The 24,365-nt window shown below is 42.1% G+C and overlaps 1 protein-coding gene across 13 annotated transcripts in view; it reads left to right on the top strand.

Moving 5' to 3' along the window:
* Positions 1-24,365, top strand: part of PITPNM3 (PITPNM family member 3) — a 363,555-nt gene that overhangs the window by 239,958 nt on the left and 99,232 nt on the right. Inside the window, exon 1 of one of the 13 annotated variants that reach the window (XM_044993509.1) lies at positions 13,933-13,981. The exons of the other annotated variants lie outside the window; for them this stretch is intronic. Coding sequence (XP_044849444.1) covers positions 13,945-13,981 — 37 coding nt within the window. The 5' untranslated portion in view covers positions 13,933-13,944. Of the gene's footprint in view, positions 1-13,932; positions 13,982-24,365 lie in introns of those variants that run through there. 13 annotated transcript variants of the gene reach the window in all.

Below are 24,365 nucleotides of genomic sequence, written 5' to 3' on the forward strand. Positions count from 1 at the left end.
CTGTGGCCCTGTTTTGTGTCTATTTTAAGTACTTAGATGGCCCCCAACACCTTGGCATCCAAGATGATCAGTGTCTTTCATGCATTTATCCCAACAACACCCCTGTGAGGTAGGGCAGTGCTATTGTCCCCATTTTAAAGATGGGGAACAGAGGCACGGAGAGACTTGCCCAAGGTCATACGGGATGTCTGATCACAATTGTCCCTTCTGACCTTAAAGTCTATGAGTCTATGGTAGAGCAGGAATGGACTGCAGGTCTCCCACAGCCTAGACCAGCACCCTAATTGCGGGATACTCCTCCTTATCAGATTAATGAGGCATTCAGTACTTCCCATTGAAGTCCAGAAGAGTGGATGGCTGTCGTCACCTTGGAGGATGAACTCCGCTCCTTGCCAGGACCAATATGTTATGTTATCTGTGTTATGTCTCAGCAGTTTTCAAGTGAAAACTCTCAAGTGGAACATACATAAACATCCCAAGCAAATGGGATTCTTGGTGCTTTTGGCATTTTGCTGCTTTAGACTAAAGCATACTAGCAGCGTTACAACAATAATGTTGTATGCAATGTTTTTGTAGGCATGTCAGTCCCAGGATATTAGAGAGGCAAGATGAGTGAGATTAATATATTTTATTGGACCAACTTCTGTTGGTGAGAGAGATGTGCTTTCAAGTTTACACAGAGCTCTTCTTCAGGTTTGGCATTACAATAATGCAGCAAATCACCACTTTGGATTTGCTGTACTACAGAAATGGCTTTGTGCATAGCAAAGATAATGCACCTTTCAGATACTTCACAAACAAGGAACAAGTATGACCTCTGGAATCAGTAGTATTTTTACACAGCTTGGAATTAAAATCATTGGGTTAAATGTTAGATTTGCAAGTTTAGAAACTACATTTTTACCCTGTTATGAAAGGGTGCATTAATATTCCATTTTAAATTTCTTATTTAAGGGGACTTAAAACCAAACAACCCCCTAAGGATTATTAAACCTACCAAAAAAAAAAAAAGAAAGAAATAGGAGGCACTTGACTGAACTATTTAAAATCATGAAATCTGTGATGAAAAATGACCACTTCTTCCAAGGTTTCATCATAATAAATTCTAAAAGACACCCCTCAACCCCAAACTGTTGCTTGATTAAAATTACAGAGCAATAAGTTGAGAACTCATGTGTGTTTTCTATGCATAGTCTCCCAACAGGGATCAAGCCATCTTTCATCCTTGTCTTGGATGAAAGATGGCTTGATCCCTGTTGGGAGACTATGCATAGAAAACACACATGAGCTAATGGCTAAAAGGGAGGATGGTTCAATCACTAAGGTACTATCCTGGCACTCAGAAGAGCTGGGTTTAGTTCCCTGCTCAGCCATAAACTTTCTGTGTGATGGTGGACGGCATTTTGTGCGCTCCCCACGGGGCACGCGGGAGCTTCCGGTTTCATTCCCATCGCACCACCGAAGAAGGACCCTCCGCCGAAATACCGCAGGCAACAGCGGCAGTCCATTGAGCTGCTCAATTGCCTGCCGCTGTTTCCCATGGCACGTCAGCAGAAGGTCCTTCGGCAGCGCGATGGGAGCGTGGGGAGCGCACAAAATGCCGCCCCCCCAAATCCTGGCACCCTAGGCGACCGCCTAGGATCGCCTAATGGAAGCGCCGGCCCTGCTCATGTTAAAACTACTAATTGCTTTGTCTTCACTAAGACTGTACCTCATGTTAGTTACCACATGTTAGGTAACATGAGTTAAGAATGCACCTTTCTCCCTCCTTCCCCCCCCACCCCAGTGAAAACAAGGTCTTAGTCTGTCAGTGCTTAGTTCTCCACTTGTAAGCTGGGGATAATAGCACTGCTCTACCTCACAGGAGTGTTGAGGGTAAATACATTAGAAGACTGTGACGTACTTAGGTACTATGATTTTACCCTTGTTAGGTACCCTCATGGCTCCCCATTATCAAAGTGAGAGGTATTTTCTTTGGAAGAATTTATGGGCTGGAGTTATATATAAACTCCAGCCCAGTAATTGACAGATTCAAACTTTTGGTGGTATTAAACAAAAAAGAAAATGTGATTTTTTTTTTTGCTGCCTTGCAAGTGCCTGTACTTTATTCTTTAATAAAGCCCTCCATTCTATTGTTGAGCTGCATCTGATGTGCTTTTACAGATATGATATTATACCCAGTCACTGTCTTAGCTGCTGGGGCAGACAATACCTATTTATATTTAGGTCAGCCTTGAATAGAGTCAGCTGGAGACTGAATCCAAAGTATTTCGCTCCTCTGGAAAGCTATTATTGAAAGCTTTTACTAGATGGTTGTTTAGATAGTTTGACTCTCTTTCCTTCCCTTGAAAGGCTGGACATTTTTCAGATATTCATAATCTTTCGCTTTCATCTTTTTCTAAAAATGCCTTTTTGTCCCTTTGTCATTTTCCACTAGCATGACTCCCCCAATCCAAACCACATTTCCATACAAATTGCCTCTCTAATAATTGCCCCAAACTAAATTTTCTCCACCTATCCTTCCCTTTGTAAGTTTCTCCAAGATAAAGCAATTGATCTTCTCCTTAATCATATCTGACTTCAACAGTGGCAACATGAGATGTTTGCATAACAGTCAAGGGATAATGTGATAGCGGTAGCATGGATTGTCAGGTCGGAGCTGCAGTTTGCAAAGGAGCAGTGGCACTCAGTTCCAATGAATACTGTGCAGTTAATGGATTTTGTTGTGTTACCCTGAGCCCCTTTCACACATGAACAACACTTCACACAGGTGTGTGCAATCAACAAAAACAAGTAAACGAGATAGAACCATTCATGAAATTGACATAAGTGAGATTAGGATAATAGATGACAAGAATTACTTAGTTATAACTACATGGCTCAGAGGTGTGAAAATCCACACCCCTGAGTAACATAGTTAAACTGACCTAATCCCCTCCCCCCATGAGAGAGCTTATCCCGCCAACATAGCTAGTGCCTCTCAGGGAGGTAAGTCAATGGGAGAGCCGATGCAGTGTTTTAAGTGTAGATGTGCCCTCAGAAGGAATTTCGTTGAAATCAGTAGTTTCACAACTCTTCGCAATATGAGATCAGAATTGGACCCAGTGTCAGTGAAAGCACAGAATTCAAGTGCAGCTGATTAGTAAAACTCTAGAAAACCTTTTTCTTTAAAAACCATTCTGTTTTTATAACTTTCTGTAACTCCTTTCCCTCATTCCTTATCATGAAGTCCATTGGATGAGCTACAAAAAATTCCATATCACTACACCAAGCCTCTGAGCTGGAGTTAGGGATTCACCCTGGTAAAGGGTTGGCAGTGTTTCCTCTGCCATCTTCTCTGGTGGTTTCCACTGCGGGGGAAGCACAGAGCAGCTTTAACTGCTGCCATGGTACTTCCGAAGGAGATGCTAAACTGCCTCACTCCCAGACAGAGCCACTTTCCCTGTCAATGCTGGTCCTTTGTCTGCTCTACATGGAGAAGCTGCAGTCACTTGGTTGCACTGTAATCTGCCTCCCACATGGAAAGTCCTTCCCATAAGGCAATCACAACTCATTCGCCTTGTTCAGTCCAGGGGCGGCTCCAGCTTTTTTGCCGCCCCAAGCATGGCAGGCAGGCAGCCTTTGGCGGCACGCCTGCAGGAGGTCCCCGGTCCCACGGATTCGGCAGCTCGCCTGTGGGAGGTCCGCCGGTCCCGCAGCTTCAGTGTACCCACTGCCGAATTGCCGCCGAATCCGCAGGACCGGCGAACCTCCCGCAGGCAAGGCAACAAAGGCTGCCGGACTGCTGCCCTCGCAGGGACCGGCAGGGCGCCCCACGCAGCTTGCCACCCCAGGCACGCGCTTGGAGCACTGGTGCCTGGAGCCGCTGCTGGTTCAGTCCCTTCTGAGTGATCGTAAGCAGCCTTTACTTGGCAAGTTTGTTCTCTTGGCTGTAATTGCCATGCTAATTATTATAAAATGTTCCCAGTTTCTTAATGAGTTTGTTTTATCAATACTTTAAAAGGAGAAATTTAAAGTCCTTTGTCAGTGTTTTTAATCACCAGAACTCGTGCAACATGATTAATAAATATCTAAGTGGCTTATTGTGTGAGATTTTTGTTAGTTTCTCTTAGACACCTGATAAGCTAATTTTCTATCAGCCTTATGTATTAAGGCTTTCAAATCTCCAGAGTAGCAGTAATTTAGTCTGTCCCTCAGAACATTGTGGTCATTAGTAAGTCATTGCTAAAGAGCCCCCGCCCCAGCCTCATTTCATAAAAATATTTTGATTGGGACAAAACTGTAAATCTCACAACTCCATTCTTATTCATTAGAATTTGCTTTATTTCAATCGCTTGCAGAAAAAATGAAGCATGTTAAATTAGATTGCAGTCTGTCACCTGTTCTTCCTCTGATTCTCCTTGTGCATTATCATCTCTGCCTGTTTTCCTTCACAGTGTATAAAAGTAGGGCTTGTTGATGCAGAAATACCGGTGTGTGTGCGCGCGCGTTAAACACCTTCATCAGGCTCAATGCAGGAGGGCCTTTTGAGTGATGAGAGATTAAACAGTAATGCCGTTGTCTTTTGGCATAAACAACATAGGTTGAATTCACGTTGGCAATGTATGCCATTTCCGATAAAATGAAGCTGACACACCACTCTTATGTATCAGTCAGTGTATTAGAAACCACTAGACGCTGGTTGCATGGAATTCAAAATTAGGTCTGCCGTTTCAGATTAACAGACTAATCGCAGTTCACTAGAAGGCTGCTCAATTTATCCATTTATTTTCCTGATGGTTAATGACAGATGAGTTGAAGGACTAAGGCCAGGAGGTCTTACCCTTGTCATTCAGGCAGTTGTGGTGGTGATGAACTACGCTGTCTTGTTCAGAGATACCTGTAGAAGGCCAGATCACCAACTGGTGTAAATTCACATAGCTCCATTGACTTCAGTAGAACTAGAATGATGAGGATCTGGCCCTGTGTATGTGTGTTTCATGGAGAGACCGTACACAGGACTATTTGGAATGCTATTCTTGGCTGAATGTGGTGCATTTGCTTCTTTTAATACTTCCCTTTTTAATATACAATTCCCTTCATTCTAATGCAAAATGGGTCCAATCCAGTGTCCATGGAATTCAGTGGGAATCCTTCCGTTAATTTCCATGAGCACCGAATCAGGTTCATTATCACCAATATAATGTGTTACCTGCCATACTGGAATCTCAGAAGAGATTTTGGAAATATGTGTATCAGTTTAATGATGTTTATAATACATCAGCCTGCTTTACTGAACTATGGGCGACTCAGTTCTGGGAAATAAAGTATTTAGAAATTACACCAAGAGGATTTGTAATGTTGTTGTAATTGTGTTGATCCCAGGATGTTAGAGAAACAAGGTGGGTGAGATAATATCTTTTATTGGACTGACTTCTGTTGGTGAGAGAGACAACCTTCCAAAATACTACCTCAGTCACCTTGTCTCACAAGGAGGATAGAAATACTGTAAGTCCCATCTATCAGTTTCCTTTAAAAATAATGTAATTGTGTTTAACTACTTATTGATTTTGATTTGTGCACTCATTCGGTACAGAGGAGCACCTGTTCTTTGCTTTAAATGCCCCTAATACTGTATAAAAATAGTTATAAAAATAGGCTCCCCCCACTAACCTCCTTTCCCATTAAAGTCCTCCTAATCCCTCACAGTAAGGGAGGAAAACAGAGCTTGCTTTGTAACTGGAGGCCAATCCATTAGGACTATTGTGGAATGGGAATGTGCAGAGGCAGAATGGAGCGTGAAGAGACAAGGCGTCAAGTGGGCGGAGCACTGGACTGGGACTCAAAGTCATGGGTTCTACCCCCAGGTCTGCTACTGGGTGAGCTTGAGCAGGTCACTTTGCCTCTCTGTGCATGAATTTCCCCCTCTGTAAAGTGGGGATAATGATACTGATGTCTTTTGTAAAGCATTTCAAGACCTACTGGTGAAAAGTGCTAGATGATGTTATAGAATTCATTCGGTGTCTCTGAATAAACTAGGCTGAGTGACATACAGGTCAATACACTTGATGCAGTGACTTCAGCTCTTGAGAAATAGAGTTGCTCTTGGGAGTTGAAAATAACTAAATTATCTGAATCAACTTAATTCTAAAATGGGAAATAAATAGTTTCTGTCCTGGTTTTATTTTCACCTAAGTGGTTTCTACCTGTTGATAACCCCAGACACTCACATTGTGGAAGGTCTTTCAGACAGCTAAGGTGTGCTGTTTCCAGAAGTAGTGTCCAAGTGGTCTAGTGCTCAAAGCAGGGGACTTGGAAGGATAATCTTGTGGTTAAGGCACTGGACTGTGACTCTGTAGATCTGTCTTTAATTTTTGGCTTTTCCACACATTTCCTGTGTGACTTTTTGGGCCAGTCACTTTTTGCCTCAGTTCATATCTCTAAATCAGAGAGGACAGTGCTCATCGGCTCCTACCTCACAGGGGTACTGAGGGGCAAAAATTATTAATGTTTCTGAAGTACTTGCGGTCCTGGATTCTGCTGCAGAGTCGTGCATTCTGCAGTCATTTCCACCCCTGTAAGTTGGCTGCTTGGAAGTTGAACAGGACAGTTTCAAAGCAAAAGTGGTTCAGCTGAGGTGGCTCATAAGCAGCAAGAAACAGTCAACTTCACACGTATGCTTCTGCCTCTGGACACTCTTGGTTAGATATTGCACCACCAGAAACCCATTTCCTTTCCTGCACACTCCAGAATATTTTGGACTTTCTACTATTGAGATGTAAGAAGAGCCTTGATGTCAGTATGCTTAAGGTAGACTCCTTTGCTACTTCTACAATCCAAGGAGAATTTGAGGGTTGAGATATTTAGAGCAGAGGTTCTCAACCAGGGGTACACATACCCCTGGGGGTATTCAGAGGTCTTCCAGGAGGTCCATCAACTCATCTAGATATTTGTCTAGCTTTACAACAGGCTACATGAAAAGCTAAGTCAGTACAAGCTAAAATGTATGCTGTATGCTGAAATGTAAGTACAATATTTATATTCCAATTGATTTATTTTGTAATGCTATGGTAAAAATGTGAAAGTAATTTTTCAATGATAGTGTGCTGTGACACTTTTTTGTGTATTATGTCTAATTTTTTTAAGCAGGTAGTTTTAAGTGAGGTGAAACTTGGAGGTACGCAAGACAAATCACACTCCTGAAAGGGGTACCGTAGTCTGGAAAGGTTGAGAGCCCCTGATTTAGAGAACTCGTAAATCAAGAGGCTCTTTCATTAATCTCTATTGCTAAGGTTTGCTATTCATTAGACAGTCCCACAGTAGGCTCTTCCTTCACTCTTCAGGTCCTAATGTGACCTTCCTTCGTGACTCTTTACAACTGCTTTCTTCTAAAAGAGCATTCCCAGCTGCCATCATTTTTGTTAGGAGGGTTGGTTACATGAGTTCTCTAGTCTTCCTTCATCACCCCCTGTATTTTTTCCTTCAGAAGTTAGCTTTGCGTCTCTCGCTGGACACAATTCTCAAGATGACCCCAGTGTTTCATCTCCATGAGACGGCTGTTCTACCTACATTTTGCTCTAGCCTGATATACTCCCAGGTTAAGAAGTTTTGACATTTTAGCTGCATTGCTCTCTAGAGTTAAGGAAAACAAAACACTAATTTATCTGTTTTGAGAGTTGCGATGAAGATAAAGAGGAATCAAAGGCTACCATTGCTAGTTGGCTACCCACTTGTATCCTTGTAGTTTACAGTAAGGCTGATAGACCCCAAGCTGTTGAATAGTTTCACTCTATGGGTAGTGAGAACCAAGGCATCCATCTCTGTAAGTGTAAGACAATGGCCTGGTCATCTCCTACCACCTTCATACATGCTGCTGGCTGGACTTTTCTGCATCCTAGGACACCTTCTTTGGGCACAGAGTCCTTTCAGCGAGAGAACTTCCAGGGGAATTCACTACACGTACTGACTGTCCAGATTGCCTATCAGAGAATGAGAGAAGAGAGACGTATAACAAGGGAACATTACTCACTAGTAATTGTTGTAGTCTGCTGTTCACTCCCTGTAATCCTGCCCATTTCACTTTTGAGACAGGGTGCCACTGCTATCCTGTTCTTCATTTTACTTTCAACCTTACTCCTCTGTATGTGGGGAGGGAAGAGGGGACCACCTGGTTTTATACAGAGAATGGTGCAGAGATGACCCATACCTGCCAATAGTGGGGAGGGGGGACAGAAGGATGGCAGCGGCTTCAACAGATGTTACTGAGTGTGCTCGGTCCATGTGAGCATGCTCAATACAAGCCAAGCAGCAAATAGGGGGCGGGGGACGTGATCCCCCCCACACACACACACACCTTGCATCATCTCTGTAGGGGCGCAGCTGTTTTGCCTCTTTGTCTCCTTGAGCTATTCCAAATGCCCATCATAGAATAAGAGGAAGTGATGACAATCATAATACTGGAAGTAACTTCCTTTGATGATGATTGTTTGAGGCAGTAATGTCCTAGCATTTAAAATCCTGTTGTTTTTGTTAATTTCTTCATGGTCCGTCTCCCCCCCCCCCCAATCTGGCTTTGTGCTCCTGTGTGTCGTATACACACCCAGCCGCAGCATGCTTGCTGACATTCACAGTGCACAACATGTTCATTGACCAGGGAAGCATTTCTGGTTCAGCGTTACATTTTAAAGCAAAGCACGGGTGAGTTTCTGGATACACTCTGGCTCCAATGGCACGAAAAAATCGGACCATTGGCTATGGAGTTTCTATTTCATTTACATTTTTATTAACATTGCTGCTTTATCTGTTCCTCCCCATTATCAAACCGTGAATTTCAGTTACATAAAAGCTGGTGTCATCGCACCCTCTTTGTCAGCAAGGTTCCTCCTCAGACTCCGTTACACAGCAATTTATAGCCCAAAGGGACTGGGAGATGTATAATTCCTTCTTAATTTCCATGTCTACTGCAGGCTGCTCTTCACTGAATCCAATTCTCGGGAATAAATATGTTTTTTTATTTTAAAATGGCTTGGATTCTGGATTCTTGGTGAATAGCTGGGCTGTTGGGAACAGACACAAGATTATTCCAGCTTCAGAATTGATGACAATTTTAGTCAAGAGAGAAAAATGCAGTGCTATAAAAATCCCTTTCAGTTTTTCTGGTCACTTAAAATATTGCGAGAAGAAATGAACATAGCAATTCTGGGTGAGATTGCCAAAGCTGCCTAGGGGAATTTGGACACCCACTTCCCATTCATTTCTATCTGGGCATCTAAATTTGTTAGGTCTGTTCTACACACACAAATTTTAAACTGGTACAACTCCCTTCTATTGCAGATGCAGTTGTACCAGTCTAAATGAGTTTATATTGGCATAGCTTATTCCTGTACAGGAAGGTATATAAGCTATACCAACATAAGTACTTTTATACAGGCATAACTGTGTCCACATTATGGGTGGTAGTGGTCTAATTATTTTAGTCAAACAAACAAACAAACAAACAAAAAACCACCTAGTACAAAATCTATGTGTAGCCCAGGTCTTGGACAGCTTTGAAAAGCAGTAGTTTGAGCATTGGCCTGCTAAACCCAGGGTTGTGAGTTCAGTCCTTGAGGGGGCCATTTCGGGATCTGGGGCAAAAATCTGTCTGGGGATTGGTCCTGCTTTGAGCAGCGGGTTGGACTAGATACCTCCTGAGGTCCCTTCCAACCCTGATATTTTATGATTCTAAGCTCACCCTCTGTTTCTAATTTTAATGTTGGCTGGAAGCTGGGTTTGTTCCTATGCCAACTTTCTGCCCCTTCTTACATGATCGCCTCCAGCAGGCCATAATTTCAGGTGTTCACTTGCAGCTGGGATTACAAGAGATATTGCCTCCCTTCGGTGTGTAGTTTTGTATAGGGGACTGGCTTGCTCATTTATAACAACTTTCCTTAGAAGATGAGCTATGCGATCTTCTCCTTTTGCTTAGCATGAAGAGTAGCCAAATATGTAGAGTTCAGGTTCTGATGCCTCATCTTTTTATGATGTGGGTAGCTGGTGATGATTGCGGGGTGTGTGTGTGTGTGTGTGTGTGTACAGTAACAATGCCAGAGGCCTTGTCTACACCGGCGACAGTGTAGCTATGTACTGCAGTGAAAAGCAGGGCACCTGAAAGGTTTGTTTTACTGGAGGGGATGGGAGAGAGACCCTTTTTCTCTTCAGAAATGTATTCCTTCAATCAGGATATTTTACCACTAGAAAACTTTCCTCTCAAAACCAGTGCCTAATCATCAACGAAAAGCCCCCCAAAGGGCTAATTATTGATCTGGGACATGAAGAATGTTTTTTTTTTTTTTCAACTGAAAATTTGACTAAGCACTTTACATTGTTACCGTGACTGTAAGAGATCCATTTCTGTCAGATACATCTGGGTCGTTTTATCCTGCTGTCCAGTTATGTTGGGACCATATGATTAAAATGTCAACTGACACAATAAAAAGTCACCAAAAATAACTGCTCTTTACGGGAGAGAGAAATGTGAGTTGATGAAATATCTGCATTGTTACGGAACCAGTGCATATTGTTCACTCTCTACCTGAGTTATCTTTAGGTGGATTGGCAGAACTCCGACACTGTCTGTCTGAACCCATCTGCACAGCTAGTTGCTCTGCTGCACACTGTCCTATATTTTTATTATATTTAAAAAAAGCATTTTTCTATAGCACGGACACTTTAGAGTTTTAAAGTCATATTGTGTGTGCGGGGGGAGGGAGGTGGTGGTTTGTAATTCAGTTTCTCCCCTCCCCTAATCCTTGCTCAGGTAAAATCCCAATGGGAGTTTTGTGAAAGATCTTCGTGATTTGGCTTATTGTTCTGAAGAGTTTCAGGATTTGTGGTAAATTTTTCAAAAGGGATTTCAATAGAGGTCAGGCACCTAAATACCTTTGAGGATCTGGGTCAAAGTGGCTTGAGCTCCTAAGTGCCTGTCACTTTTGGAAATAGGCACCTAAGTCCCATTGACTTTCAGCGAGAGCTAGGTGTGATGCTGGCAGACCAGGTGGCGGCTCATTCCGAGGTCCCTAAGCCTGACTGAACACAGACATATGCATAGCTGGAAACCAGTCAGACTCACCTGTGTGTTAGTCCTGTTAAAATAGATATTACATTTATAGAGATGTATTTTAATATTTGGACTTCACTAAATGCCTGTGAGTTGCTGCATGCATTGATCTCACTTATAATAAAATTAAAAAGTAAAGCTTTTGATACTGTCTCACATGACCTTCCCATTAACAAACTAGGGGAATGCAACCTAGATGGAGCTACTATAAGGTGGGTGCGAAACTGGTTGGAAAACCATTCCCAGAGAGTAGTTCTCAATGGTTCACAGTCATGCTGGAAGGACATAACGAGTGAGGTCCCACAGGGATCAGTTCTGGGTCCAATTCTGTTCAGTATCTTCATCAGTGATTTAGATAACGGCATAGAGAGTACACCTATAAAGTTTGTGACAATACCAAGCTGGGAGGGGTTGCAAGTGCTTAAGCTCTGGAATAAATTGCCCAGGGAGGTTGCGGACTCTCCATCATTGGGGATTTTTAAGAGCAGGTTGGACAAAAACCTGTCAGGGATGGTCTAGATAATACTTAGTCCTGCCATGAGTGCAGGGGACTGGACTAGATGACCTCTCGAGGTCCCTTCCAGTTCTGAGAGTCTATGATAATTAAGGCTACGTTTTAGTCATGGGTATTTTTTAGTGAAAGTCATGGACAGGTCACGGGCAGTAAACAAAAATTCATGGCTGGGACCTGTCCATGACGTACTATATACCCCTGACTAAATCTTGGGTGCTCTAGAGCAGGGGGCGGGCCAGCGGTGCGGGCCCCCCACTGCTGATGGGGAGGAGTTGGCGGAGCTCGCAGACTCCCTATCTGGCTCTGTGCGCCTCCCTGGAAGCAGCGACATGTCCCTCGGCTCCTAGGTGGGGGTACAGCCACGGAGGCTTCATGTGCTGCCTCTGCCCCAAGTGCTGGCTCTCAATGGCTGCCTGGCCACGCCTCTGTCGAGGAGCTGAGGGACATGTCACCACTTCTGGGGAGCCCCCCGAGGTATGCGTCGCCCAGAGCCCTCACCCCCTCCTGCACCCCAACCCTATATGTTAACCTACTTCAACCTGGGAAAAAGAAATGAGTTGTTAAACCTTTAGTTAGTTTAATATAGGATTGACTAAGAGCATTATCTTTGGTGCGAGATCTAAGGTACAATTAACCTGGGGTAAGTGACTGGTCCTTTGGGAGTGGGAGTAACCTGAATATTGTGATTTTTGGGGTGAGGAACCATCTATCACAAAGGCAAGTTTGCCTGGGCGGCAAGATAGACTGAGTACCCAAGGGGATTGTAGTTGACTCCATAGTTAGGCTACTGTAGTGCTTGAGAAGTTCACACTTGATACTTTGGTTGCAGAAATCTAAGTATAGCGCTCACAACCAGTGTGTGCCCTGCTTCCTGACCGTCTGCCTGAGGCTGGCACTCATGGTCATGAGCCACTCCAGACAGCTTGACACTAGACTCCAAACTCATTTTTGAAAATGTCCCTCTTGGTTCAAGAGATTTAGTGTGTAAATATTCAGTGCTCTACTGTGTGTTTTTATTATTGGAATGAACACAATAAAATATATAGGAACAAAAAGTGTGTGAGGATAAATTCTTTTGCTGTCCACTTTTGAATATGTGCAGGAAAACAAAGTGGTGGATAGAAAATATGTTTTCAGAAAAGCATTTATACAGACACTGGGGGCAAATACATAAAAAGCATTTTGGCTGAGACCAAAATGACAGCAGCCGCCGTCTCAGACAATACACTCTTTTACTTGAAGACCTAAAAATCTACATGCCTTTCTGCAAGATGCCACTGAACCTTATTAAAGAGCAACTAGTATTGATTAAACATCAGTCTCTGTTGGTTAAACAACCTGGCTGTTTCCTCAAGGTGTCTGTGTCCTTTGCACTGTGGTCTCAAGAATCCTCATCCCGCTTCCAAGCAATTCAGCAAGCTGAAGGCCAGGATCATACTGATTAGCCAGCCTTGTTGCTTTATTATTTTGGCAGGCGACCTTTCCACTAGTTTAGAATGTATCAGAGAGGAGGACATAACTGCTTCAGAGGGGAGTTGTTCCTTCATCACAAGCACTGGGGTATGCTCTCTAGTCTCTTGTGCTGGCAATAAAAGAAACAGAGCCTGTTAAGAAAAAAAACTATCCTTTGTTGGTAAATATTCAACACAAATATCCGTTCTTAAGTAAATGTCAGTTCTTAATTGGTCTACATGAGGGATCACCTCTCACCCCGTGCCACACTGCCACAGCTGCAGTCAGCAGGGATGCGTGAGTTGAATCCTCTTCGTTATAAAAGAGAGGAGGTGGCTGGCAGGGCTTTCTCTGTGATGCTCCAAGACTCTGGAACTTGCTCCCTATTTTAGTTCACTATACTCCAGATTTGGTGGTCTCCTGGACACTCTGCACTAGGGATTTTGGAGAAGGCTTCCTGAACACCGAAGGGGATGGAAAGGAGTTGTAGTAGGAAACTGGCTGGCTCAGCTCCTGTTGAATTGATGATTTTAGTGGTGCAGCGAATTTACATTGTATTGTTAATGATGTGATAGGGCACCTAAAGCTTTGGATAATCACCTTTTTAGTAATTATTTAAATTTAAATAAATCCAGGTTAAAATCTTTAACATATTAGCGGCATGGAGAGTTGGGGTGTCAGATCCACTGCCGCTGTAAATTGATGTAACGCTGTTTAAATCACCAGATGAGCCCCTCTGCTTGTGCCCATAACCTCTCCTGCAAATGTCAGTAGCTGGGAGAAGTGACACGGCATTGGAGGAGAAGTGAAGTCTCCAGATTGCCATAATGTTTTCATTCTGTGACAGTGCTGGGGGTGGGCAGCCTTTGAGAAAGTGGGAGCAGAATGTTCTGTCGGTCAGATGAGACCTCTTCTAATTAAAGCAAACAAAATAGAAGGTTTGTTATAAGTGGTTTTTTTTTAAAAGTTGTTTACTGAAAAGAAAATGGACCTAAAATATATTAAATTTGGGTTAACGCTTTTGAGCATCTCATCAGATAAAATAGAAAGGGCTGAATGTGCTCCCACCAGATTCATAGATCCTAAGGCCAGAAAGAAACACTGTGGTCATCTAGTCTGACCTCCTGCATAACACAGACCGGAGAATTGCTCAGAAATAATTCTTGTTTGAACTAGAGCAGATCTTTTAGAAAAACATCCACTCTCAACTTAAAAATTGCAGTGATTAATAACCCTCACTGGGAAAAATGTATGCTCTATTTCCAGGCTGAGTTTGGCTTTCTTTCTTTGTTTCTCTTACTCAGTCTCTAGTGGAGCTTTTAAGACCTTGATCCAGCCAAGTACTTAAATGCTTAACTTTTAGGACCTGAGTAGTCCGGGTGACTTTTTACTAAAGTGTCTTTTGTCTTGTCACCTCTGAAGCAGTTATATACTTCTCAAATATGTGTTAGACTAGTGAAAGGTCACTCATGGAACTGCTCTGGTGTTTAAAATTAAGCACGTGCTTAAGTACTTTACTGGATTATTTCCTTCAGTAACAGTTAAGGGGATGTGGCTTGGTCATGCTTTTTTTGTTGGCTTTGCCCTATGATCTTGAGTTCCTATTGTTCCTGCAAGGGTCCTTATGGCTCTTATAGGCTGAGACTTTCAAAGCTACTTAGGGGATTTAGGCACCAAATTCCCTTTTATTTCAATGAGAATTACATATTTGGATCATTTAAATGGGGTTGACAATCTTGGCCATGTAATGTTATATTGCTGGGATACTCTTTATGGGTTCATTGATTTGTTTTCCGTATTGCACTTCTTCCAGGAATTACTATATTGATTCCTAAAAAAAATTAATAAAATAAATTACCAGCAAGATGAATACAGTGAATTATTGCTAGAGTTTGGAAAATACTGTGTGTTTTGAGACATTCTTTGTTGTCTATTTTGATAGGCCTCCTTTTGTGATTCTGTTGCTGCAAGTGAAACTGATGTGGAAATAGCTAATTCAGTAACTGTGGTAACCCGCATCTTCCCTTTCGAGACATGCACCCTCTTCAGTGTTGTCTATGCAAAGATTTCCAGGCTAGTGCCACGGAGGCTCAGGAAAACATTTTGAGAAAGCCAGATTTATGTGAAAAGAGAAAACAGTTTAGTTCACAAGCCTTGAGAATTTTTAATTTAAAGGAAAGACATTCATATGGAGAGGGAGAAACCATAGCCTGGTCAAGGCTGACCGTGCACTTAGATTACTTCACATCAGAGTAGTGGGTTGTGAGTCTCAGATTTTCCTACCCCTACTTGCTGGAGCATGGGGAGTAGGAGCAGCCGTGGCTGCCCTGCAATATATATTTTTTTGACCCCCATAACACTTACCAGTAGTGTTAGTGGCCTTCCAAGCCTGTGATCTAGGAGCATATACTATACCATTATGACTGCCTCCAGCATTGGAGCATTAGCAGAGGGGACGTGAGCTTCAGTCACCATTTCTCCTCCAAGCATTCATTGTAAAGGCTTCATCACTTGTTCCCTAAATGTTCCCAGCCTGTCTCACCTCTGATAGATCCCTAAGCGCCCAGTGCTCTGCTTTCTGAAAACAGCACTTAAAACTGATTTATTTTCAATGGTCTTTACCATAAAAGAAATTGGATCAGCAGAGACTATTGTGATTCAAGCTAGCAGCTGGCATGAAATATGGGGTTTTTCCAAAATGGTTTAAATGGAAACTAATCCATGTTGTTCATGCCAGTCTTTATTAGAATCCTGTTTTCTCTCTCTATCATAGAGATCACTTAGATGGGAGGCATGAAATGAAGGTGACAGCACTGATGCCGTTAAGGTTATGTTAAACAATCAAAGAATAACCCTGTTATACAGTGGTTTTCAGAACTTGCACTTTGTGGGCAGTGCACGCTTTTTAAAGCTCACTTACATGCTTCTTTAAAGAGCAAAGGAATAGCTGGAAAAGGTGTTGCTATGAAGGTAGCACAACTCAAGCTACAAGCTGTGAATTTTGTCCTGGCAAAACTGTGTTAACCTGTGGGTTAGGGTTTCCGTAGCTGTACTCCTGCCAAATATAGCTAGAATTCCATCTATGCTTTCCGGCCATATTAGTGTGTCTGCATCTTGGGTGAAATTATCCCTGGGGCAACTCACATTACATTCTGTGGAATCTGGCCCTTGTTGGCTTCTACGTGGCTTGTTCCATCTTTCTAATCCAACCCAGGTTTCCTAGCTATTTATGCACAGCATAACATGGACCAGCACAATGACTGAGATTAGCATGATGTGATAAATTCACTGAAACTGCAGTCTTGAAACCACTTTGCTGACAGGGATAAGCAGAACATCATAGCCCACAAAAGCTTATACCCAAATACATTTGTTGGTCTCTAAGGTGCCACAAGTACTCCTCGTTCTTTTTGATCATACACATAGATACTGGTTACCTAAGCGAATCTGACTTTGTACATATGATCAGAAAGAATGTACTTATTTAGTACTAATATAAAATTTGCCACAGTTTTGTTATATCCTATATGACTGTTTCAATCACAAATGGGAATATTGTTGAGCAATACTGCTGTATATACCCGATCAGTTGCAGATATTTTATCAGAATTTTTCAGGTTGGCTTGCAGCACTTTATGGCCTGCATCATGCTTCTTAGTGAAGTGAAAATCCTAGGAAAAGGTGTCTCTGGGACAGTGACATGCCTAAATAGACTAACTAAAATATGACAGGTCATTCACTTGACAAAGCTAATCCAAGCATCAAGAAATGAAGTCTCCTCATTCTTTTCTAAGTAATTTGTTTTGCTGTTTTCTATCAGGCAAGATGATGAGAAAACAGTTAAATACAATGGAGAATATTTCTAATCTGCATTAGTAATTTGCACTGAATTTACTGAATTATGACAGGTAGAATGTTAATACAGTATTACATTTATAGAGATGGAAAAAGGGTGTAGGGGTGTGTGTGTGTGAGAGAGAGAGAGAGAATCATGTGATAAATTGCGGAATCACGTGATAAATTATGGGACTGTGTGATAAATTGCAGAGCCATGTGGTAATTTGTCATATACTTCTGACTGTCTTACCACCTCTCTGCCCATTAATCCATCACATCTGGCACTTACTCAACATTTTAAACCCTGGAGCAGTTTCATACACAACTGCAACTTTTTTTTTTTAAGAAATCTTTCCTCCTCTCAAATGTGGAAAGTCCCCCCTTCTCTCCTTCACAGGGGCACAGGATGGGTGGCATGCAGCCATACACCTGATACAGCTTTTCTAGACATGTCGCACAGCTTTAAACTCTGATATAGCACAGCCTTGCAGAAATACAAATGAGCTTTCTGCCACTGGAAAATGGGTTGGTCCCATCTTTATAACAGGACTCAGTACTCATTTGTAACTGTGGGAGGGCCCAAGAAATGACTTTACTCTCCGGTTGTGAAATTTTCAGGGGCAGAAAAGCTTCTTAGGGCATTTTTAGACATTCATATTGCTGTCTTTGAAACCTGTACAGTTGGTATTAATGGCACCTGGTTTTATATGGGCGGTGGGGGGAGAGAGAGAGAAAGAGCTCATTCACTTGCAAACAGAGTATAACCTGTTTTTAGAGTACCTCTAGTCTCCCTAATATATGACTTATTTTATGACAACCTTAATAGATACTTAGATTATTAGTTCTCTGGGGCAGAGACTAACTGGGTTCTGTGATGGGCCACTGGAAGCCATCATAATACAAGTAATATATAATAAAATCCACATGAAGAGTTTGTGCTGGTTCTTACCTTTACAGCTTGTAAGTTCAACAATTGCCGAATCAGAATAGATTAATGATCCACATAGTCCAATATGTTCTCTACTTGGATGCTATGGCAGAAGGCATACAAGTCTTATAAATATACCAAATTGGACTATCGGGAGATTTTTTTTTTCTGACATCTGATCTCTATGTTGGCTGAAAAAATGTACAAAATTTCAGGAAGGCATTTAAACTCTCTATTGAATTCCCCTCTTAGGATGCTGTTTATTCCAGAAATCAGGGCTGGCTCCAGGCACCAGCTCAGCAAGCAGGTGCTTGGGGTGGCACGTCGGGCTCTTCGGCAATTCGGCAGCAGGTCCCTCGGTCTCTCTCGGAGGGAAGGACCTGCCGCCGAAGAAGAAAGCGGCATGGTGGAGCTGCCGCCGATCACGGCTTTTTTTTTTTTCTTCCCGCCTCTTGGAGCGGCAAAACCCCTGGAGCTGGCCCTGCCAGAAATATCCTGATACTAATGAATCATGGCACAACTTGCCTTTGTTTGGCTGGAGTATATAAATTACTGACATGTAGAACTAAAACCTCCTACAGTTTCAAGTATCAGAGGGGTAGCCGTGTTAGTCTGGATCTGTAAAAGCAGCAAAGAGTCCTGTGGCTCCTTATAAACTAACAGATGTATTGGAGCATGAGCTTTTGTGGGATGGGTTGCATCCGACGAAGTGGGCATTCACCCACGAAAGCTCATGCTCCAATACGTCTTTTAGTCTATGAGGTGCCACAGGACTCTTTGCTGCTCCTACAGTTTCATTATCCATGTTCTGTATGGGTGGGGGAGGGAATATTGGTGTGTAAGTGTGTTAAAGATGCAGCTAACATGTCTTTGGAATCACATTAGCACCTGTTATGCATAGATTGTTCTTTACAGGGCTATGCCAATTAAATTGAGCCCTTGGTCTTATGTTGCTTCTGTTAGTATTTGCTATCTTGGCAATATCGCTCCAAAACCAAGACACTTGGTCTAATCTAATATAGTGGACGGGTGAGATTGGTGATTGTTGTTGGTGTCAGTAATCTAGGCTGGAAATGGGCCTATTTGAGGGTAGGTTACATCATAACTGATTATTAATGTTGAATAAACTAGAAACTACCCCAAAGTGCCACACTCGGTCTGATTACTTCTGAACTGTAGTGTCCAAAACCTAAACCTGGAGTTGAAATTTACAAATGGACTCCTACCCTTTACAATGGACTGAATACCCTCAATTTCCTTTACGTTTTGTAGTTCTCGAAGGTGGTGGCTTTTTTTTTGTTTGTGTTGACATACTGGACTCTAGATATCTCTCACTGTGCTGATAGATGTAAATTTGAGGCACACTGAAGTGTATCCATATTAGATCCCAGTGGATCACAAATAGAGAAACACATTGGTAGAAAAAACACTCGTGATGACACAGGCTCCAAGCGTGCTTGTATATCTCCTCTTACCTCTGGGGACTTGGCTAATAGTGATTGCACTTGGGTTTTGATACAATGGACCAAATTCTCTGCTGGTCATTGAATGTAATTCAGTAATACTACTCACTTACTGCTTTTAGAGGTTCTGATTGAAGCAAAGGGAATACAAGATAACCCGGTCATGCTTTACTGAATAATACATTTTTTTTAACATTTAATTTTATTTGGTATATATTAAGTTCATGTGTGAGTGGTGAAGGGGAGAACAGGTTTCTGTCAGTGAGATGAGTACAGGAGGCATAACATGTCAAGGCTTTGAACTGTATAGATGGTCTGAAGTCTTTGTTTGAAATGTGAGCTTTAAAAAAACGAGATATTTCCACTTGTTAAATTGCTTCTGACCTAGATGTTGTAAACTCATTAATCCCACATACTTCATAATATGCATAAAAATGTCAGCTCTTTCCCAGCTCCTCAGCAAAGATTCCATAGCTAGTGCTGTAGTGAGATGCAGTCTAGTGGGTACTAGTCAATGCCCTGTCGGGTAATCCTGAAAAATAATGGGGAATTATTAGAAATATTTATTGATCTACAGTTTACAAAATAAGTGACCAGGTACATTTTTTATTACTTGTTCTCTTCTTTGCTGATTTACAGAATTCAGTGATTCACAATGGGTTTTGAAGTACTGATGCGGCCTGCATAAGGCATAGCATCTGAGAGCCTCACAATCTTATTATGTATTTATTCCTACAACGTCCCAGTGAGGTGAGGCAGTGCTAACATACCCGTTTTACACATGGGGAACTGAAGCACAGAGACACTAAGTGACTTGTCCAATGTCTCACAGGGGGTCTGTGGTAGAGCGGGAACTTGAACCCAGGTGTCCAAAGCTAGTGCCCTAACCACTGGACCATCCTTTCTCTATCATTATTCTATATAGATTCTTATATATAACCCTCATCTCCATTGTATCTGAGCCTCTTCCATTAGTGCATTAAGTGACATGACTAACATCTGTTGTGAGGCTTGTGCTCATTTTCATACTCTGCAGGAAGAGTATTTTGTGCATGGTGTAATGTTTTGTTTTGGTAGGACTTGTTTTTATAAATGTCCAGGCTGCTATATACCGGTATTTGTTAGAGAAGGTAGATTGAAGAAGGCAGAAGGTACTGAGGCTTGTGATGGTCTTTTCTTGCTCTGGGAGTTGATTCCACACACTCAGACCCAACCCCTAGAAAGCTTTGTCTCCTGTACAAATGAGTTTTATGTTAGAAAGTTCCACTGTGCCTGGAGTTCTTGACCATGGCCCTCATCCCGGTGCTTCAGGTCGTCTTTTAGATATCTTGGGTGCGCCTTGAAGATGAGGACAGAGATTTTGAACTTGATTAGATGTACTATGGGAAGCCAGTATAGAGATCGGAGGACAAAGTGTCTCATTAGTATGAAGTAGGGTCTGATCCAATACCTGCTGAAGTCAATGGGAGGCTTTCTGTTGATTTCACTGGGCACTGGGCCAGGTGAGTGGATCAGATTTTTCAAAAGGCTCAGCACCCATAGCTGGGGCCAGATTTTCAAGAGCACAGCTCCCATTTAGGCACCAAAATCCATAGCCAGGTTTTCAAAAGAGCTCAGCATGTTCCATGCACGTCAGGTCCTGAAGGGTCACATTGGTAACTGCTGGCTACTGATCTCTTGAAAATCTGGCCACTCTTATAGATGTCAAAATAGGAGCTGAGATTTCTTGAAAATCTAGTATTCAGGATCTTCTCCCATCCCTGTGACTTCTCTGATTGTTCCAAGATTTGAGAGACCTAGGGCAGTCTGTGGCTAGTTCATTTTCAGGTTTAAATTAAAAAAAATAATCATTGTCAATGTAATCTCATCTCTAACCTTCCCCCATCACTTGCTGTTAGAATGTAAGCCATTACAGTCCATTGGTTTCTGCCTCTGTATGGGATCTGATTATCTTTTTTGTTACTGTAATTTACATAATGATGTAATTAGCATAAATTGCTATAATGATGGTATAAATAAAGACTGCCAGAAAAAAATCTGTAAAACGTTGATATCTCATCAGAGAGGTTCAGTCCTGCTAAGCCTTGTTATTATTTTACCTCATTAAAACGCTTTCAGTAAATAATAAAACACACAATTTCCCCGTAATCAGCTTCATTTCAATGACTAATGAAATTTCTCTGGCATTTTCTCTAGTAGGTCATGCTGTACAATCCTCTCTCCCACAGAGCTGTAACTCTTCAATAGTACTATTGTGTTGTATTGCCATCATGACAAAGAAGGCCTCCAATTATGTAAGCCTCCATAATTTAGCCTGTACAATAAAGCCTGTGTGGTCCTGAGATCTGTTGCTCGTTCAGAACCCAGGAAGAAAAGGTCCCTTCCGATGAGCCAAGTTTTTAAACCCCTTCTTTCTATACTTTTCTGTAGGTATGTGTGGATTCAGAGGAGTTTATTTACTTGTTTGGGTAGCAAAATGTGAAATATTTATCTGCTAAAACTAGAGCTGAATGAATAATTGATTTTTTTCCTTCAGATTAGAGAGGCTATTAAAATAAAAAACTCAGTAATAATGGGGGATTTCAACTATCCCCATATTGTCCTGAGGTGAATATGTACCCAGTCAGGATGCAGAGATAAAGTTTCTTGACACCTTAAATGACTGCTTCTTCAAGCAGCTAGTCCTGGGATTGGATGACAGGGGATGGATTGCTTGATGATTACCTGTTTTGTTCCTTCCCTCTGAGGCACCTGGCATTGGCCACTGTCGAAAAACAGGATACTGGGACCTTTGGTCTGACCCAGTATGGCTGTTCTTATGTTCTAAGTGTGCTGGATGTTTCATGATTGCCAGGTTTTTTTGTACAAACATTAATTGGCTAATCCCGACAATCCTATGAAGAAGGAAAGCATAATTACCCCATTTTTACATATAAAGAAACTGAGATACAGAGAATAAATGTCTTTGATTTGCCTGTGGCCACTCAGCATGGCAATGACATAATCTGGAAATGGATTAGTGTTGTTCTGTCATACAGATAGGTATAAAGAATGCAGAGACCCATGTGTGGTTCCGGCAAGGGACACAGATAATTTGTGCTACTTCCGTGTGAAGGTGAGACCTACAATTAATTATTTCAGTCCTTTATTGGCGTTCTAGTTTCTAGTCCAATGCCAGTTCACAAGAGCATTCTATGAGTGTTATGTATGCTCTTGCTTTTATATACACATGAAAGCAAGCCTTGTGCCTGTAGTATTATGTGATGCACTCATCCTGTCTCATCATGCTGAGAGAGAACAGAGGAAATGTTGGCTGTTTAGAACTGGCAAGCTACCTTCCCCATTTGCTTTCATACTCTTTTAAAACTCTCCAGAAACATTATAACAACCACCAGAAACCCATAGCAGCAGCAGAAAATGAGAACCTACCTTAAACAGTGACTGGGTTTGTTACTTTCTCAATAATATCCTTAACTTCTACCACTTTTACAGGAAGGAAGCACTGCTCCCCTTTCAAAGCAGCAAATCCCCGCAGAACAGGTGGGGCTGCAACATGGTGCTATGTGTGACGTTAGAAAGTGCACATTTTCTGTCACTGACTTTCAAAAGGGTTTCATGGTCTCCTTTCCCTCTGAGACAGATGAGAAAATGTTAGAGACTAGAGATTGTACATTTCTGCTGTCCCAGGATTTAACAGCCTTCCTCTACAAGAAAAAGAAGGTAACATAGTTAGCTTGTTGTGTGTGGGGGTTCCCCCCCCCCCCAGGGATGCTGAGTACTCACACCTCGAACTGAAGTAATCCTCTCTTGCTTGTTGTGGTGCTTAATTAGTTTATAAAGTCACTTGAGAACCTGAAATGAAAGATGCTATGCCAGAGCCAAATGGTCTTTTAACTTTGTTATGCTTTGATTGTATTGTAACATGGCCTTTTTAATCACAAGTCTGCTATAATTTACAATGTCTCTGATCTTAAAAATAACTTACCTCTTCTCCATTCTGCTTCTAGTAAGGGAGGAGGGAAGAGCTGCAGAGCCCTGTGGTGAAATTATTAACGTCCCCTCCCATCATGCGTTGTGACTGATCTGGGGCTTCTAATACTCTCAAATCAAAGTTCCCTTTCAGCACATGGGAGGCTTTAGTGGTTTGCAAGATTTGGAACAACCATCTTGGGCAATGCTGGAGAGAAAGGAGAGTTCGCGTAATCGAAGCAAGGGTCATGAGAGGAGCAGACTGTAGGAGGAAATGAACAGGTTTAGGAGATAAAGCAGAACGTCTCTGTTCTTGTACCAGAGTTCTCTGTAGCTTATGTTCAGGCATATACCAAAGGAAATGGATTTTTCACCCTTAGTTCAATGCCTGGTTGGTTCTACAGATTGTTGAGTCACTAGACAAATAGCAAACTCTACTTATTAAGGTGTCAGGTCTTGAAGGTTAAATTCATTTTTCACTGTTTGGATTATTTGTCTTCAAGTCAGGTGAAAATCTGTTGCTGGAAAAGTGTGAGGAGACAGGAGAAGGGGCTGTATCAGATCATTTTCTAGGTTCAGAGACAGAAATAGGTCCCTCCTGATGTGACTGCCGCTTGAAGAGACTCAACTGTCTCAAAGACTCTGTAACCTCCTGAGTCTGTGATAATGATGAGACCCCAGCTTGACTGTGCTGGCAGACTCTGGCTGAAGGGACATAGGGTGGGGGTCTGGGCATCAATTATTTGTTAGTAATGTTTATAGTAAAATAGGGAAGATGTATCATGATCAGTGGAGTGAGTGGGTCCATGTTCCCTGAAGGGACTGTTATTCACACCATTTGTTCAACTTGACCTGCATTCAGCTTCACTCTTTGCTAATGAAAAAGGGACCCCACCTTACAAGCTCTTGAAATCCTACACCGAATACTATCAGACCTTAGTTTCTGTCCTCTAGCTGCTTTTAAATGGCTTTCGACAAAATTTTGTGTTAGGTAAAGTTAATGTGCTGTTTTAATAACTTCAGAAGCTCCCTTTGTTGGAAGCTCTAAGAACATAGTAGCAAATATGGAAATAAAGTGGACTTTTAGGGTATGATAATCCCTGGATGCTTTTAGGAGAACTGCCT

The sequence above is a fragment of the Mauremys mutica genome, chromosome 19 (assembly GCF_020497125.1).
Source record: "Mauremys mutica isolate MM-2020 ecotype Southern chromosome 19, ASM2049712v1, whole genome shotgun sequence".
In the NCBI taxonomy this organism is placed as follows: Eukaryota; Metazoa; Chordata; order Testudines; family Geoemydidae; genus Mauremys; species Mauremys mutica.